Consider the following 18292-nt stretch of genomic DNA (forward strand, 5'->3'; position numbering starts at 1 on the left):
TGTATACAAAGGAGTACGGAAGATGGACAAATAAGATGCCAAAAACCAACCACTTTCATGTGGTATTGGACAGAAAGGAGGACTTTTTTTCTCCTCCATTCGAAAATGCGGACGTTATCATCACCACTGTCTGATTCCAATCAATGCAAGTCATCAGAATCAGGTAATACACCAACTTATATTCTTGTCGTCAATTTCCAGCATTTATTCCTGTTAATGTATGCACAGCACACAGGAAAATGAACTATGATAAGCTAAAATTGTAACCGTACAACTAATGCTGCACATGACAGGTGCTTCATTCAGAAAGAGAGTGATAGACTAGAGAGAGAGTCTCTTGTGAATAAGCTCTTATTCATGGAGGTGTGATAACAGGACTTAACTCCTGGGTAGAAGCAGAGCAGATGGGCTCAGCAAAGTCTGTGCTCCTAATTTGATGTGGGAAGTTTCCGCATCTTCATCACATCTCCTCTATTTACTTTGGACTGATCCAACACAACGTAGGGATTGTCAGCCTCTGTTTTGTGAATGATGCATCAAGTTGCCATCAACTGGTAGTGCCATGATAGAGGAAGGGGGCTGATGGAGTGAAAGAGAGGGAGAGGGAGGCTGTAAATGGCAGCTTCTGTGACACTATTGCAAGGGAGGGGAGGAAAAGAGAGGAGAGAGAGGGAGAGTGAGCGCGGCAGTCCAACTAGATCAGATTGCAAAGATTGATAGAGAGAGGTGTTCACTTAATAAGCACTGAGGGACAATCTTATGAGAACTGAGAGGGATTAACTTCACATCGGAGAAGATGACTCTAAGGATTTGATTGAGAAGATACACAAAAAAGGGATATACAGAAGTAGGCGACTTTGGAGAGTTTTTTTGCTGCACATTTTCTTCTTCGGACCGAGTAGAAGCTCTGCCAGCAAGGATGAAGAAATGTAAAGGGTGTCTTATGATACCCAGGAAGATGTGTCACCCTACTTGGGAATTAGACTAAAACACAAGACAGAGGAGCTGCTGCGAAAAGAGCCTGAGAATGCCTCAGTTTGGTTGACATGGACGCCAGGCAAGAAGATCGCACCTTTTAGTCCTGCGTGCAGCCTGGGAGAGGACAGGTGGAACTAAAAAGGTAAGAGACGTGTAATATGTGTTGCGATGTAGCAACAGCTATTAACTATACATAGGAATCAGCAATAAACAGCTAAGAAAATATAGATACTTGTTATAATAACGAAGTATTTTTCTATGCAATTGCACTTGAAAGAAAACTATTGTCACCATTGAAAACAACAGTATAATTTATAGAGGTTTATAATAAAACCTAGTTTGAATTGATTCATTGTATTGATAATACTGATTGTCTGCCGATAGGAAACGTAAGGCCTCACATTACATATGCTGTCATCCATTCTACTTCTATGAAAACACCACGAAACTATTTATCTATGCTGCAAAATAAACTTCAAACATCTCTTAGTGTGACAGTGTAAATCTATTTGTTACGGCAAACCATGATATTGTTAAATGAAATGCAAGTGGAATATTGGTGCCAGCTCTTGCACTGGATCACAAGCCATGATGCAGATGTGTCGATGTAGTGGCCAGTAGCTGTACAAACAAATATGGCAAATTATATTAGCAACAAATAAATTAAATAATATATCCACAGGTTCCAAGATGGATCATTTAGGTGTGCTGTTATTTCAGCGGATCTAATGCAAAAACTTGTTTAATAACATATACAGGCCTGTGTACTCTTCTATCAGTGCATAAACAAAGCCCACAGAAACCGACGACCAGTTCGATGAACATAGAAAAATGTTGCACACTATGACCTCATCCTGTTTTTCATCTCTGCTTTTAGTTTCCAAAGTGGGCTTTAAGCTTTTACACAGGTCATTTTAATTATTGGATTTGGGGCTAGGGGGGGTCATTCAGCTGAATGGGCGCAAGGCACTCCATTGAAAATGCACAAATGAGCATCTGCTGTTCAAAACGTTTCAAAAGCTACAGGTGCGTCTTGCAAAACAAAATCAGACTTTTGTTCCGTGTTAAGAATTATACAGCTGCTGCAACGACATGGGGTGACTTGCTTCTAAATGAACACTTCTCACTAGTGCCTCTCTCAGGAGCCACCTGAGTTGAAACCCCAGCAAGGGGAGATAGGAGGAGCGCTCAGGCAAACACACTGCTTCCAAATGCATTCACAAAGCAAGCAATGCAGTTTACGTAAGACCTTGCTAATCAGACAGTATCTTTGCGTGTTAAGTGGTGTTGCTTTCTATAGGAAAATACCTGTGGGTCACTTGAGAAGAGATGAGTTGCGCACATTGAGCTATAGGAAAATACAATGACACCTGAGCTTAGGCACTCCCTTAAACAATGGCCTTAGGGAGGTGGGCTAGGCTGGTGTCGTAGTGGCTGAGCTCAGTTTTCTGTATGCCTACTTCGCCTTCACATGAAGTGCCCCCTCTCACTCATTGCCCCTTCCCAACCCCGCTATTATTTTTGCACATCCAATTATACATTCTTTTCAACCTAATCAGTGGCCTCAGCTCCCTTTCCAGGCCCCTCTTGAGCCCCCATGAGAAGATGCTCAGCAAAAAAGGATGTCACACACACACACACACACACACACACACACACACACACACACACCCAGTGACGATGATGTACTCCCCTTAATGAATCCTAAAGTTTTGAGTGTCTCATTCTCACCCAACGTTTCATTATTTAATTAGGATCATATACAACAGCTTTATCATAATCAAGTCTCTTTACACTGCATAATAGTGTTAGTATCACAGTGTTATTCCCATTCTAAAGCCAGAATATTTGCAATTATCATGGATACTATAGGGATGACACATACAGTCACATGACTGTATATTAACTTTTTGTGAAATCCCCTATGTCAGGGATATTCAACTTAATTATTAAAGGGCCACATTTCCAGAAAGCAAAAGACTGAGGGGTCGGACATTTCCCGTCTCTATTAGTCTTATTTTATATACTCCGGAGAACCAGTATAGACATTTGATTTTGGTCGATTTATTTCGACAGCGGGGGGTGCTATCTCAGCTGCTTAGAAAATTGATGGATGGATGGATTTTGACAGCGTTACAGGAGCGCTCTGCAGTTCGTAAGGGCCTTCTGTCAAATTGTGAGTCCCTCACAAGTTTTTTTATAAACTAAATTCTAGGGCCACCAGTTGAATAGCACAAATGATGAAAAAGAGAGGACCTAAAATAGAACCTCGAGGAACACTTGTACAACTAAAGAAGATGAACAAATGACTACTGACTGTAGAAGTAAACAAGCAAAAGCAACTCCTTGATTATATAAATCCCATTACCAAAAATGAGGAACTGCCAAAAAGGAGAGGACTTAAGGGGTGCTTTGAGGAACGCCTCAGTTATGTAAATTCTAAGTTTGGACCCCAATGTTCAACGTTTGTTTGCAAGGATAAAAGGTCAATGTAAGGATCTGCCAATCTGTTTACTTTGGTCCGAGTTCTTTATACAACAGGAGCACTCTAGCGTTTTTAGGAACTTGCTGCAAAAATATTTTTTCTCCCAAAGTTGTTTTTCAGGTTTGAATTGAACCTGGGGGCTGGTATGATGTACGGTACTTACTTACTATATTATACTTACTGTACTTAATATATTACTATACTTACTGTACTTTACTTTGACAAAAACCAGATCTCTGGTAAGTTTTATAATCATTTGACAAAATGGTCATTGACTTACAGTACTTAGTTGCTAAGTACCACCCATGACGTTTAGGTTGATTGCGGCCATATTTTTCAATAAATCTTGCTCAAATTTTACAGACATGTGCTTGTCAGTCTCCTAAAGGTGTGTTCTAAATTTTATGGTGATCCAAATAAACACTCCAAAGTTACAGTGGGTGTCTCGTGAAGCAAATTGAATTTTCATATTTATTGGCCATGACCCCAAAAGGGACAAGCGGTAGAAAATGGATGGATGGATAGGGTTTATTGTCAGCGCCACCATGTGGTGTATTTTTCAGAAAAATTGGTGCATATTTTGGCAAATTTTCAGCCTTTTTTCTTGTGTTCAGCAAATCACGGGTTAGCTTACGCAAACAAATATATACAGTTATATGAATAAATCTGTCAAGTAAATGTTTTAATTTAATATCTAGCGGTGAGGGTTTTTTTGTCAGTCCTAGAAAAATTGTTGCATTTTGTACATTTCCCCTATGATAATATTTTGTGATGTATTGAGACTGGTACGTTTACCCTCGTAATATATCATAATCGCTGCATGGTGATATTATTATTGGAAAAATATCATCATTTATTTTTTGGACTGTGATGTCCACATTGGAGAGAACAGGGGCATTAATGTTGGAGTTTACCAAAAACCCACACATACTGATCAATACCTACTTTTTGACTCGCACCACCCATTGGAACACAAAATGGGCGATATCAAAACCCTACAACACAGAGCTGATAATGTTCCCAACAGCCTACAGGCCGAAGAGAGAGAGCATAAGCATTTGATGGAAGCCCTCAAAACCTGTGGTTACCCCAGCAGTCGTTTGTGAAAAGTGCATCCAGTTCGAGAAGAAACAAGAACAGAGTGGATGAGGAGCAAAAAGGTGACAGACACAAAAATATTGTCATTCTATATGTTTTAGGGATATCTAATAAACTCAGAAGAATGTTTAACCAACACAACATCCCAGTACACATCAAACCAGGCAACACCCTGAGACAGAGACTAGTCACTAGTGCATCCTAAAGACCAGACACCTCACACTCACAAATCCAGTGTAATGATGAAAGCACTGATTCATTGGGGGAAACAAAACAACTCCTAAGCCAACGGCACAGCATAGTTGGGCGAACTCGTCAGGCCGAAACTCAGCTGTCTACCTGTACAGAAATGGACAGATTCTAGACAGGGAGGACAGATGTACAAAAGGTTGAAAACCCATTCCTGAACAAAGGAGGCGGTCTGCAACACCACCTATCTCCCACATACAACACTGTTCTTTTCACCATTCTTCAAATACTCTGAAATTTAACCTACAACAAATAACAGGAGTTTGAAACATTCTGGCCACAGACGCTCCTTTGTGCCATTTGTTTACTACTGAATGGAATGCTAACGTGGGGGATTCCGACTATTTTGGACTGGTCTTGGTCGATTCACAGCGATCGCTCTGCCACACAATACCTCAATGCTAATGAGGGGAAATTACACTTCAACGACTGTCGTTGGTATTGACAGTAGGATTGCTCGCTTGCATCTCAACCGTTGTTTTTGTCATTACGATAGGACGGAAACATCCTTGCCCAGGCACACCCACCTGGTGTTGGAGTATAAATATTTGTTTTTTTAGCACTAGCCGTTAGACCAGATTTGACCAATCTAAGTCTAAGACTAGATCTGACCAATCTAAGTATATGAGCATTAACTGATGAAGCCTAATTGGATGGGAGGCGAAACGTCTTGTCAGACAAACCTAAAAGTCCTGTTGGGATAGATTGAATGCCCTGAGAATAACAATTATTGTATAAAAAATTGTATCCAATGTATCTGTGTGGTCTTAAAAAGTCTTAATTCCAACAATTTCAATTTAAAGCCTTAAAGCCTCTAAAATTCTGATAAAATCTCATAAAAGGTATTAAATACGACTTGGAAAGGTCTTAAAAATATATTAATGTTAATTTTATTTAAAACATGCATACTGTCTGGCCGAGGAAAATCCGACAAGTCTGGCCGCTCCAGGCCTCGTGTGTCTTCGGATCCAGATCTCATGAAGGAGTCGGTCATCAACACTGCCCTCTTTTAAGAGTATATGTCCATCCATCCTTCCATTTTCTACCGCTTTTCCCTTCTTGGGGTCGCGGGGACAAATGTGGCCAGAATGTTTCAAACTCCTGTTATTTGTTGTAGGTTAAATTGCAGAGTATTTGAAGAATGGTGAAAAGAACAGTGTTGTATGTGGGAGATAGGTGGTGTTGCAGACCGCCTCCTTTGTTCAGGAATGGGTTTTCAACCTTGCGTAGATGGCTTCCCTCACTCCTCTTTTGTACATCCGTCCCCGCGAGCCTATCTCAGCTGCATTCGGCCGGAAGACAGGATACACCCTGGACAAGTCGCCACCTCATAGCAGGGAGTACATGTCAAGATGGACAAAATGCGAGCCAACATCCTCAACAGTCTTAAATCCATTGTCAGGGGAGAGATGGCGGCTGTTATGGAGTCATTCAAGAGAATTATTTTGTACCATAGGGGGGACGTTGCTAGCCTATAGCTCGCAGCTAATTGTAATGCTAACGAGCTGACCGGACTCCACGCTAACGTCAACAAGCCAACTGCCACCGTGGATCTCGCTAAAAAATGCCATCATCTGGGGAGCCGCTCGAGGTGGAATAATATCCGAGTGGTTGGTCTTCCCAAGATCTCACTGCTCAATTCTTGCAGGAGGTGCTGAACCTTGACGACAAGCCCATGTTGGACTGTGCCCACCGGACCCAGCGCGCTAGGGCTAAAGATGGCAAACCTCCTTGGCCGCTCGTTGATTGAGGGATTTTATTTCAAGTCCGGAACCAGATTCTACGACTGGGGAGTGAGGCTTCTCCGCTATCCTATATGGGCAAGAGGATTTCGATTTTTTTACCGACTTCACTGCGGCCATGGCTCGGAGGCAAGATGTTGATGAGGCAGTGATATCTATGGATTCTGAGAAGGCATGACCGAGTGGAGTGGAATTATCTATTTTATGTCCTGGAGATATTCGGCTGTGGTAACAGTTTTATTTAATGGATTAAGCTTCTATATTCATTTCCTGAGGTCTCAGTCAGGACAAAAAGTATTCAATTTGAATAGTTTTGCCTTTATTGTTGCACGGGGCAGGGTTTCCCCCTTAGCCCATTTCTTTATGCTCTTGCCGTACCTACCCGCTTATTATGGGCATAGGTAGACACAATGTGCAGGTGAAAGTCTCTCTCTGTGCAGATGACCTCCTTCTATATGTCTCGGACATCTCCGTCTCGGTCCCGGCTGCCTTAAGTACTCTCCAAGCTTTTGGACATGTGTCTGGTTACAAATTGAACTTGTGGAAAAGTGAAACACTTCCTGTAAATTCTGCTGCTAAAAAATATCCTCTGCACCAATTTCCCTTTAAAATTGCCTCGCAAAGTTTCACATACTTGGGTGTCCAGGTCACACATACGCTTGCAGAGCTTTAAAAAGCCAACTTTGTTCCACAGATTTTTTTCGCTGGTCCTTATTTAATGTATCTACAGTGGCTCATGTGAACTCTTGTTAAAATTAATGTACTTCTGCGATTTTCCTATGTGTTCCAATGTATACAATTTTCAGTCCTAATTTAGATAGTCAGATTTTAGACTTCCTTTGAAATAAATAGACTCACAAGTGACGTAAGCAATATTTGCAGAGACCTAAATTATCGGGAGGATTAGCACTACCAAACTTTAGGTTTTACTACTGGACCACTAACATTAAACTTCTTAAATATTGACTGCAAAAATTAAACATTTGATCCTCCTCTGTTATGGCTAGTTATGGAGGCAAACTAAACCAAACCAGTATCTCTTAGGGCTCTGGTTCACTCTCCCATTCACTCATTAACATTTGCTTTTACAAAACATCCAATTGTAAAAACCTCATTTAGGATCTGGGTTCAGTTTTAGCGCTATTTTGGCTTGCAGACTAGCCTTGCATTCATCACTGCTAATCATGTTTTCCCTCCCACTCTTGTCGATAATGCCTTTTTAAGATGGTCAGCAAAGATTTATACACTGACAATACTTTTGCCTCTTTCCAGCAAGTTTGTAATACATTTTCACTCCCTAATCAACACTTTTTTAGATATCTACAGTTTTGGATTTTTGTTCGCAATACTTTCCCCAGGTTTCCAGATTAATCAACTGACTGTTTTAGATGTGTTTCTGACACTGCTTCCAAAATTTAAAAGGATCTATTACACTTATTTATAACCAAATTTTTATTTTATGCCCTGAGTCTCTTAATTCAATTAAGTCACTTTGGGGGAAAGATTTAGGAGTGACCCTATCTTAAGATAGCTGAACAGAGATTTTAAGTAAAGTTCATAAGTCTTCTCTTTGTGCAAGACACAGCCTCATCCAATTCAAGCAAATTCATCATACTTATTATGTCAAGGTTTGACTAGCTAACATATATGACGGAATATCTGAATCGTGTGATCGGTGCCAACAGTCTCCAGCTAACTTGATACAATATGTTTGGGCTTTGCGCATCCCTGTGCAGTTATTGGAAATAAATTTGTAATATTTTGTCTTGGGTAATTGGCGAAAGTAATGAACTGAATCCTCTAAGCAAGTGGTTCTTAACCTGGGTTCGATCGAACCATAGGGGTTCGGTGAGTCGGCCTCAGGGGTTCGGCGGAGGTCAAAACACACCCGACTCATCGTGTAAATAAAAACTTCTCCCTATTGGCGTATTACGGATACGGCAACAGCAGAAGTCAGACTGATTTGCAGGTGTGTAATTTGTTGTGAGTTTATGCACTGTTGGTTTTGTTGTTTGAACAAGGTGATGTTCATGCACGGTTCATTTTGTGCACCAGTAATAAAGCATGGTAACACTTTAGTATGGGGAACATATTCACCATTAATTAGTTGCTTATCAACATGCAAATTAGTAACATATTGGCTCTTAACTAGTCATTATTAAGTACTTATTAATGCCTTATTCGGCATGGCCTTATTATAACCCTAACCCTCTAACCCTGGCCTTAACCCTAACCCTAACCAAATAACTCTAAGTTAAGTCTTTGTTACTCAGAATATGTTCCCCTAGTGTCCAAAAAACTCTAAATTAAGTCTTGTTACTTAGAATATGTTCCCCATACTAAAGTGTTACCAAAAACATATACTTTGTCTTGAATTTGAAAAAAAACTACATTTTATTTTTCACTAAAGAAGGGTTCGGTGAATGCGCATATGAAACTGCTGGGGTTCGGTACTTCCAACAAGGTTAAGAACCACTGCTCTAAGCGGACTATACGGCGTAGCCCGTCTGTCATCTTCTCTGAGCAAATCCAAAAATAATCTGGTGGCATTCACTACTTTGTTAGCTAGAAGACTTATTGTGCTTAACTGGAAGGCTGCAGCTCCTCCTTATCACACCCGCTGGATCAGAGATATTCTTTATTTCCTTAAATTGAAGAAAAATTAAGCTGACATTGAATGATTATTCTGTAAAATTTCAAGAAGTATGGGGTGCTTTCTTAAAATATGTAAAGGAGACTGATCTCCAGTTTGGCCCCGATTGAGACATGGTGGAATTGTGGATGATTGATGAGATTTTTGTTTGCTTTTGTGTATTGCTGCACCATGTTGGGGCTATTCGGAAGTGCAGATGTCTGTGGCTATATATCAATATTTGCCTGTCCTTATTTGACTGATTTTTCTTTTTATTTGGGTGGGGGGGGGGGGAAAGAATATTTGTTTCCTATTGTACTGTATTTCTGTTAACTGCGTCCAAAAAAAATTCAATATACAAATGTTAAAAAAAAAAAAAAGTGGCACCACTTGCTAATGGAGATTTATATATGAGATGTCTACTTGTGGAACCATTCTATTACATACAGTAAGCACACTCTTAATTTATCTGTGATAGTAGTGTACTTACAGCAGTAAAACTATAAAAAACATAATCCTCATATATTTTTATTTATTCCAATAATTTCAGGTCAGATTCTCATGCCTAATCTTTTCTCCAAGTTTATGCAGCAACTGACATTAAAAGCTATACAGGTTGACTGTTTAGTGTCTACACGCAGTTTACGGTGGGGTGAGGAAAGCAATGAAGATTTGCTTAAATAAAAACTAGACCTTGTGTACTAGCAATTTGTTTTAAAAAAACTCACAACAAACAGGTAAAAATGTATTCATACATACAAAATGACCTGAGCAAATTTGAATGTTATCCACATAATTCAAATCCAAATTCTGTTTGAGGCTGGCAAGCCATAATCCCCTTTGTTCTTTTTAGACATTCGCTTTGTCTACAATGTTTGTTTTTCAAAACTTTGCGCAGATACTGTAGATGTTTTAATCTGTTTGCTCATTTCTAACACTTCACTGCAAAAGATAACCATTTAGCTTTAGCAGGTGGACTAACAGTCAATATATTGTTTGAATTTGACCATTGCTGACATTCTGGTTGTTGTTACATGGGAACACTTGATGTGAGGCACACTGCACCTTTTGCAAGAAAACACTTATATGGTAAATCTGAAAAATGCCATTCATCCATCCATTATCTACCGCTTATTCCCTTCGGGGTCGCGGGGGGCGCTGGAGCCTATCTCAGCTACAATCCGGCGGAAGGCAGGGTACACCCTGGACAAGTCGCCACCTCATCGCAGGGCCAACACAGATAGGAAAATGGCTATTCTTAATTAGTTTTAATTAGTTTACACAAGAGAGGCTTCTGGAGTATTTAGTTAGTGTAACTTGTTTGCTTTTCAATGTGAAAAAGCAATGAATATACTATACATATACTTACAATTAATTTTGGCCCTCTGATTTTCCTTTATGTCCTTGCGCTTGTTTGTCCGTATGGATGTGAAATGGTCTTAAATGATATTCATTATGCTCTTTGAAAAGTCTTAAAAAGTCTTAAATTTGACTTGTTGAAACCTGCAGAGACCCTCTGTATTGTATTTTCAACCCCTATCCAACTATTCCAATCACCTCTCATCCTAACAGTTTGATTTAAAATCCTTGAAAACATCGGTTGCATTGATAACAATACTTGTATCTAATGATTTCAAGGACTCCAAGAGGGTTTTTACTTGTGTTCAGGCAACACATTGGACACCCTGCACTGTGAAATAAATGATAAATGGGTTGTACTTGTATAGCGCTTTTCTACCTTCAAGGTACTCAAAGCGCTTTGACACTACTTCCACATTTACCCATTCACACACACATTCACACACTGATGGAGGGAGCTGCCATGCAAGGCGCTAACCAGCACCCATCAGGAGCAAGGGTGAAGTGTCTTGCTCAGGACACAACGGACATGACGAGGTTGGTACTAGGTGGGGATTGAACCAGGGACCCTCGGGTCGCGCACGGCCACTCTTCCACTGCGCCACGACTATATCTGTTCACAGCAGAGGGCTGCTCAGTGTATACGTCAAGTTCAGCCTGAAAATGGTCTCGAGTTATGTAACATATGCTGTCGTAATGGCCAAAGACATTCAGCATGTTTCAGATGTCCTTTGGCCTGATACGAGTGACTAAAGTACCTGATACAAGTAAAGCCTCTTCTTGGTTGAAGTAATCTGGCTCAAATGCAGGGAACGTCACCAATAGTCCACAGTGTCGTGCACCTGGGAGTTGGGAGTGCACATGAGTGAACTGTCAAGTCTTCAGGGCCCAAATCAGGCAAAGCGGCTGTGGCCAGGCAATAAAAGCAGTCTGTGTCCATAGGGGGCCATAGTGTACCTCCCATAGGGAAAAGCCTTTAACCCGAGACTTAAAATCCATTGTAATGTCCAGGTTATCTGCATGCTACTCATTTCAACACATAGCAGAGTTGTGTTCAGGTATTCAAACTTAAGTCCCACTTTGCATCTGATTGACTCAAATATGGAGGTTTATACACATAAACCAAGAAAAACCAACAAGGTTTACAGCAAGATAAATAACATCTTAGAAGCTTTTGGAGAAATCTGAGTAGGTTAAAATACAAAGTGCAATCTAAACATTGCTAACCGAAATGACCGTTTATGTTTTGGAATATTTTATATAAGCTGATCAATCATGTCCTTCATTCAGTCTTTACTGACCTTTATTGAGTTTAAAAGAAAAGAAAGATCTCATGGCACACCACCAAATAAAAATGTAACAAGTTATTTATGTACATTCTGCCATCTAGAGGAACAGCCTTTAATTGTTCTGCCTGTCATGACACATTGTTGGCATGGATAGATGAACAAATATACATTATTTGTAGTACAGTGCATCTTACTTTCCGGATGCACTGTAAACAAATCATAATTTTTGTACAAATTAAGTGCAGTTGGATAATTTCTCGTGGCACACCTCGTGATCTTTCCTGGCATACGAATTGTGCCGTGGCACAGTAGTTGGGTATCACTCTGTGTGTATGTTTTTTTATTTACTTTCTTTTTTTTTTGTCCAAATCTAAAGTGGCCGACAGGGGCAAATGCACAGCAATCTCCAAATGCTCCAAATAGAGAAATGATCCAAAACCATAAACACAGAAACAACTGTCTGAGAGAAATGCTGAAAGTTCACGAAACACAGCAGAAGTTAGACAGGCTACCGAGGCACCAGTCCTGGGAAATATCAATTTTTAAAGACTTAAAGTGTAATATTTGACAATAATATACACTAACTTACTTTTACAACGTTAACAAACACATAAAAAATTGTACCTTATCGTTAGAGTTGGGAATTGTTTGAATTTAGGCGACTCTGATTCTGGTTCTGATTCCGTTTCCGATTCATGCTCCCAATGATTCTCAATTCCCAATTTTTTAAGAGGCAGGGTCAAAAATGTTTTATGAATGGACTATGGACTAGTTTCAACCAGTATATAAATATCCATTCTTTGAACTTGAATATAAAGTACACTTTGACAAAAGTTTCACTTAATTTTTTAAAAACCTAATAAAAATATTTACACATATCCTGAATAAGGATGTTCAAATCAGGATTTTCTGCTACCAATTCCGATCATCAATGAGTGAAATCGGCCAATACCGATAACATGTATTAATTGTAATTTCTAAATGTATATATAGTGATTACTATTGACAGTGTAACAATGTCAACACAATATTTAATCTAGTTCCTTATCTGCTTGTATTCCATACAAATGTTTGATCAAAACAAAGTCAATGGTACATAATAATTAAATCAAAGTAAAAACTATCTATTACTAAATTATTTGTTTTTTCCCCTTAAAGTTCCCCCGTGTCCAGGGCTTTATTCCTTGATTTTGTAAACATTAAAAAATTATCCCCAAAAAAGATGTTGAGAAAATAGAAAAATCCATCTCATCCCTGCAGTATCTACAACCCATTGTATCAACACTATTGATTTATGGATCGATCCGTCTTCCCCTTACATGAATGCCTGGCAGTGGCCGCTAAAAGACAATATAGGAGTCAGTTGTTATTATATTGTGCTCTTTCCAACTGTTATTAATCTACTTGTTAACTTCCTCTTAATATCTGCTTAGTTAGTGCTATAACGTACTTCGATTCTACGCTTCTAAAACTTTACTACGCACTTATTTCTTGTGTTCTTTAAAGCTAGTTATTAGCATGCCTGCCCCTGCTCTTACTCTGTGTGTAACATGTTTAGCGTTGCTCTCCAGACCTCCATATCAATACTCATAAGAAACATTGTTTAATTGCAGTAATGGAGGATTATTGACTCAGCAAAGCGACTCCACACAAAGTATGGAGGTACACAGTTAGCGCTTATACAGTTGTGGCAGCTATATCTTCCGGTCAATGGACTGAGCATTGAAAATATTAATCAACGATTAAATATCTGGACAGATCTGGGAGAATCACACTGTAAGACACGGTTCCCATTGATGCCGATACCCAACTCCGCTTATCATTGCACCAACTTTGTTCTGGGCATCTCGCTCATGTAATCCCTCAGGTCTGGCATGTGTTTTATAATGTTTTTGCATGTTGGGTCCTATCGACCACCATACAAAACAAAGTACAGGATCACAAATGTGAACACAGCCCAGTATAATTAATCAAATATGATGAAATGTGTTTTGATTGATACTGAAAACATGCTATGATAAAAAATAATGTGGTCTTGAAAAAGTCTCACATTCAAGATTGTCTTATACTGTATTTATATTAATACAGTAATTAAAATAAGTTTGTGATTCAAGGCTTGGCACCGTGAGAGGAAGCTTTAGGTGTACTGCATCCTCTCAAAATGATTAATATGCCAAATTGTACAAAATAGGGCATGCAGCATCTAGTACTGCAGGTCCATGGAATACGTGTCACACAAAGAAGCCCATTGGGACTGAGTGCAAGTGTGTAAAGACACATGGCATCCCATACCCTCTAACAGAAGTACTCTTCTGAAAGGACAATAGACAGTTTGGGTAACAAAAGAACAGAGAAAAGCTTGTCTGCTGGATGTGTCATGTCTGCATGGCACCAAGCTGATAAAGCTATAAATACGACCAAGACAATGAAAACGAACAATTTATAGACTTTGCATTCACCTCTGGTGTAAGAAATAACATCCTTTCATATTTTGTAACGCCTAGTCAAACGCTAGCAATGGCTGTCACGTTACCACTCAACCCCAATAACGTCTGGTGGGTGAATGTATTTTCTCACCTGCATACATAAGGACTCTTCAGCAAGGGATGATTGGGTTTTGACATTGGGTATTTAGGGAGAGCTACGGTGAGAATAAGTAAAATATTTTCAAACCCAAACTCAAGTGACTCAAAGCGCTTTAGATAGTGAAACCCAATATCTAAGTTACATTTAAACCAGTGTGGGTGGCACTGGGAGCAGGTGGGTAAAGTGTCTTGCCCAAAGGACACAACGGCAGTGACTAGGATGGCGGAGGCGGGGATCGAACCTGCAACCCTCAAGTTGCTGGCACGGCCACTATACCAACCGAGCTATACCGCCCCATGGCATACACACCCTGTTTATGCAAGCGAGGTCAGTCTTGCCACAAATCCCAAATCATCTGATTAGGCTTGAAACAGCTCGAGATGTCCGTAGTGAGTATTTTCATCTTATTTGTTCATGGGTTCACTGAACTTACTGTTATTTCCTCTACATAGGGATTGGATTGAAACACAAGACTCCCTCCGCACTCCCACTCCACACTGGGACTGCAGGCCAGCCCGTCTGCTTATGATCCTTCTGCCGGGAGCATGAGCGTTGGAAGGATCAACCGCTACAGCATCGTGTCGTCCGAGGAAGAGGGCCTCCGCCTCACTACCATGCATGGCATGAACGGTTTTGGCAATGGCAAGATCCACACACGCCGCAAGTGTCGCAACCGCTTCGTCAAAAAGAACGGGCAGTGCAATGTGCAGTTTTCCAACATGGACGACAAGTCGCAGCGCTACATGGCTGACATCTTTACCACATGTGTCGATATTCGTTGGCGATGGATGCTGGTGGTTTTCACTCTCGTGTTTGTGATGTCCTGGCTTGCCTTTGGTTTGGCCTTTTGGGTCATTGCTTTGTTGCACGGGGATCTGGATAACCCAGCTGGGGACGACAACTTCACTCCATGTGTCCTTCAAGTGAACGGATTTGTGGCTGCCTTTTTATTCTCCATTGAAACACAGTCCACAATAGGCTATGGCTACCGTTGTGTCACTGAGGAGTGCCCAGTGGCGGTCTTCATGGTGGTGCTCCAGTCTATAGTAGGCTGCATTATTGACTGCTTCATGATTGGTGCCATCATGGCCAAGATGGCAAGGCCTAAGAAGCGAGCACAAACACTCTTGTTCAGCCACAATGCTGTCATTGCAATGCGGGACGGTAAACTGTGTCTCATGTGGAGGGTGGGAAACCTTCGCAAGAGCCACATTGTGGAGGCGCACGTCAGGGCACAGCTCATCAAGCCTCGGATCACAGATGAAGGGGAATATATACCTCTGGACCAAATAGACATCAATGTGGGCTTTGACAAAGGCCTGGACAGGATTTTCTTGGTTTCACCTATCTCTATTCTCCATGAGATTGATGAGGAGAGTCCCCTTTTCGGGATCAACAAACAGGACCTTGAGACATCAGACTTTGAGATTGTTGTGATCTTGGAGGGGATGGTGGAAGCAACAGCCATGACCACTCAGGCACGCAGTTCCTACTTAGCCTCCGAGATCCTTTGGGGCCACAGGTTTGAGCCTGTCTTGTTTGAGGAGAAGAACCTTTACAAAGTGGATTACTCACACTTTCATAAAACTTACGAGGTCCCATCCACCCCGAGATGCAGTGCCAAGGACATGGTGGAAAACAAATTCCTCGTACCCAGTTCGAACACATTCTGCTACGAAAATGAGCTAGCGTTCCTCAACCGTGAAGATGAGGAGGAGGATGTTGGTGGTGGAAGTAGGGCACTGGCAAACCTCAGTCCGGACCGGAACAGCCGGCATGAGTTTGAACGTTTACAAGCCACCAGGACACTGGACCAAAGGTCTTATCGAAGAGAGTCTGAAATATGACCCCTTAAAAACTGTTCAATGCAGAACAATGCAAAGTGCCATAGGAAAAGCAGACCAATATGACCGGATATGAAAATAGAGGACATAAATGTAAGGAATGTGGAAAACCAAGAGTATGCAGTTTAAGAAATTGTGTCTACAATCAAGAAAACGTCTAGGGAAAGACCTTCCTTCATGGAAACTTGAATCTTTTTTCACACGCTCACTTTAAATTAAGAGTGTTATAATAGCACACTGAGCTATGACAAATTGTGTACATACATTTCTTAGTTATGGTATATTTTGAGTGTAATCTCAGTTGCTAAAAGCACCTCTGAAAAGTATAATGTGCTTTTTCTTGAGAACAACATTCCTATTGTGCAATTTACTGGACACAAGTTCAGTGACACATTGAAAATTCAGGTGTAATGAGCCATACTTTAACACCTGATCACGGGCCGCCGACAACAACACAATCAGATATTTATTTGGGCTAAGTTGGGATTCCCAAAATTGCCAACATTACTTGCACTTTTGAGGGAACATACTAACTCCAATGCAACATGTAGAGGTTGCCCTACCATATCAGAAAAGGGAGTCCTTCTTCACCTTCTAAATACTAAACCATCTATTTAGACAATGGCTTTGTGTTAAGCAATTTTTAGTGGTTAATAAATCTATACTGCTGTACAAGCTGCACATTGACGAATTTAAATTATTTCCAAATTATTTTTTATGGAATTGTCCATTGAGAAGATTTACTTTCATGATGCTGTACTGGGTGATGTTATACTGTATGAATTCGCCTAGAAGCACTTATTTTACAGTAAGAAACCATTATTATATATTATACTATTCAGTGTAATATATTATAACTTTTAATCAACAGGCAAACAAAATAGAGAGTGGATTTTTGGACATTTGGGAGGAAACCTATTAAAGCAAGACCCATTATGTCAAACACATGTTCCCACATTGCATTTAGAAAGATCAACTTTATAAACAAGTAAATATAATGTGAGAAAATAATTTTTAATCCTCTCTTTATGAATAAATCTATGCATATAATCAATAAAGTCAGGGGGAAATAAAATATAATATTTAAAGTATTTCTAACACACTTTTTTCTCGCACATAAATCGCTATGGAGTGGTCGTGGTTGACAAGACTCTGCAGCATTGCGTGGACATCGGCGGCGGTGCCTCTGGTGTCAGTTTCAGAGCTTGGTCTGCATTCCCAGCAGTAAGTCCAGTGAGGGTTGGTCTCCGCCAGGGCTGTCCTTTGTCACCGATTCTGTTTGCAACTTTTATGGACAGAATTTCTAGGCAAAGTCAAAACGTTGAGGGGATCCGGTTTGTTGGCTGCAGGATTAGTTCTCTGCTTTTTGCGGATGATGTGGTCCTGCTGGCTTCATCTGGCCAGGATCTTCAGCTCTCACTGGATCGGTTCATTGCTGAGTGTAAAGAGATTGGTGAAAAAGGAGCTAAGCCGGAAGTCAATGTACGTCCCTATCCTCACCTATGGTCTGAACTTTGGATTATGACCGAAAAGACAAGATCACGGGTACCAGCAGCCGAAATGAGTTTCCTCCTTTTGGTGGCAGAGCTCTCCCTTAGAGATAGGGTGAGAAGCTCTGTCATTTGAGAGGAGCTTAGAGTAAAGTCGCTGCTCCTCCACGTCGAGAGGAGCCAGATGAGGTGGTTCAGGCATCTGGTCAGAATGCACCCCAAACGCCTTCCTGGGGAGGTATTTAGGGTAAGTCTGACCAGTAGGAGACCACAAGGAAGACCCAGGACACAGTAGAGAGACTATGTCTCCCAGCTGGCCTGGGAATGGGAGAGGGAAGTCTGGGCTTCTCTGCTTATGCTGCTGCCCCCACGACCCTAATGTATTTCTTTGGCAAGAGATCAGCTCATTGTCAAGTATTCTAAATTAAATTGACTAATTATGAAAGGGAAAACATGGCAACAAATTACTATATACAATCTTAACTGAGTTACAAGAGATAGTTTAATTGCCAACTTAATACAGCGGACCCTAAATGTATA

The 18292-nt window shown here is 40.6% G+C and overlaps 2 protein-coding genes across 2 annotated transcripts in view; one reads left to right on the forward strand and one right to left on the reverse strand.

Moving 5' to 3' along the window:
* dcun1d3 (defective in cullin neddylation 1 domain containing 3) overlaps nucleotides 1-18292 on the reverse strand; it is a 140678-nt gene that overhangs the window by 103343 nt on the left and 19043 nt on the right. The window lies entirely within an intron of this gene.
* On the forward strand, nucleotides 722-16710 carry kcnj12a (potassium inwardly rectifying channel subfamily J member 12a). The gene is made up of 2 exons (XM_061966200.1): nucleotides 722-1120; nucleotides 14871-16710. Exon 2 carries the CDS (start codon nucleotides 14964-14966, stop codon nucleotides 16263-16265), a length of 1302 nt encoding a protein of 433 aa, XP_061822184.1. The 5' UTR covers nucleotides 722-1120; nucleotides 14871-14963; the 3' UTR covers nucleotides 16266-16710.

Source organism: Nerophis lumbriciformis, linkage group LG11, assembly GCF_033978685.3.
Source record: "Nerophis lumbriciformis linkage group LG11, RoL_Nlum_v2.1, whole genome shotgun sequence".
Lineage (NCBI taxonomy): Eukaryota > Metazoa > Chordata > Actinopteri > Syngnathiformes > Syngnathidae > Nerophis > Nerophis lumbriciformis.

What these genes read in the sequence shown, in the direction of transcription:
- kcnj12a (XM_061966200.1), top strand. Translation starts at nt 14,964, where the DNA reads ATGAGCGTTGGAAGGATCAACCGCTACAGCATCGTGTCGTCCGAGGAA.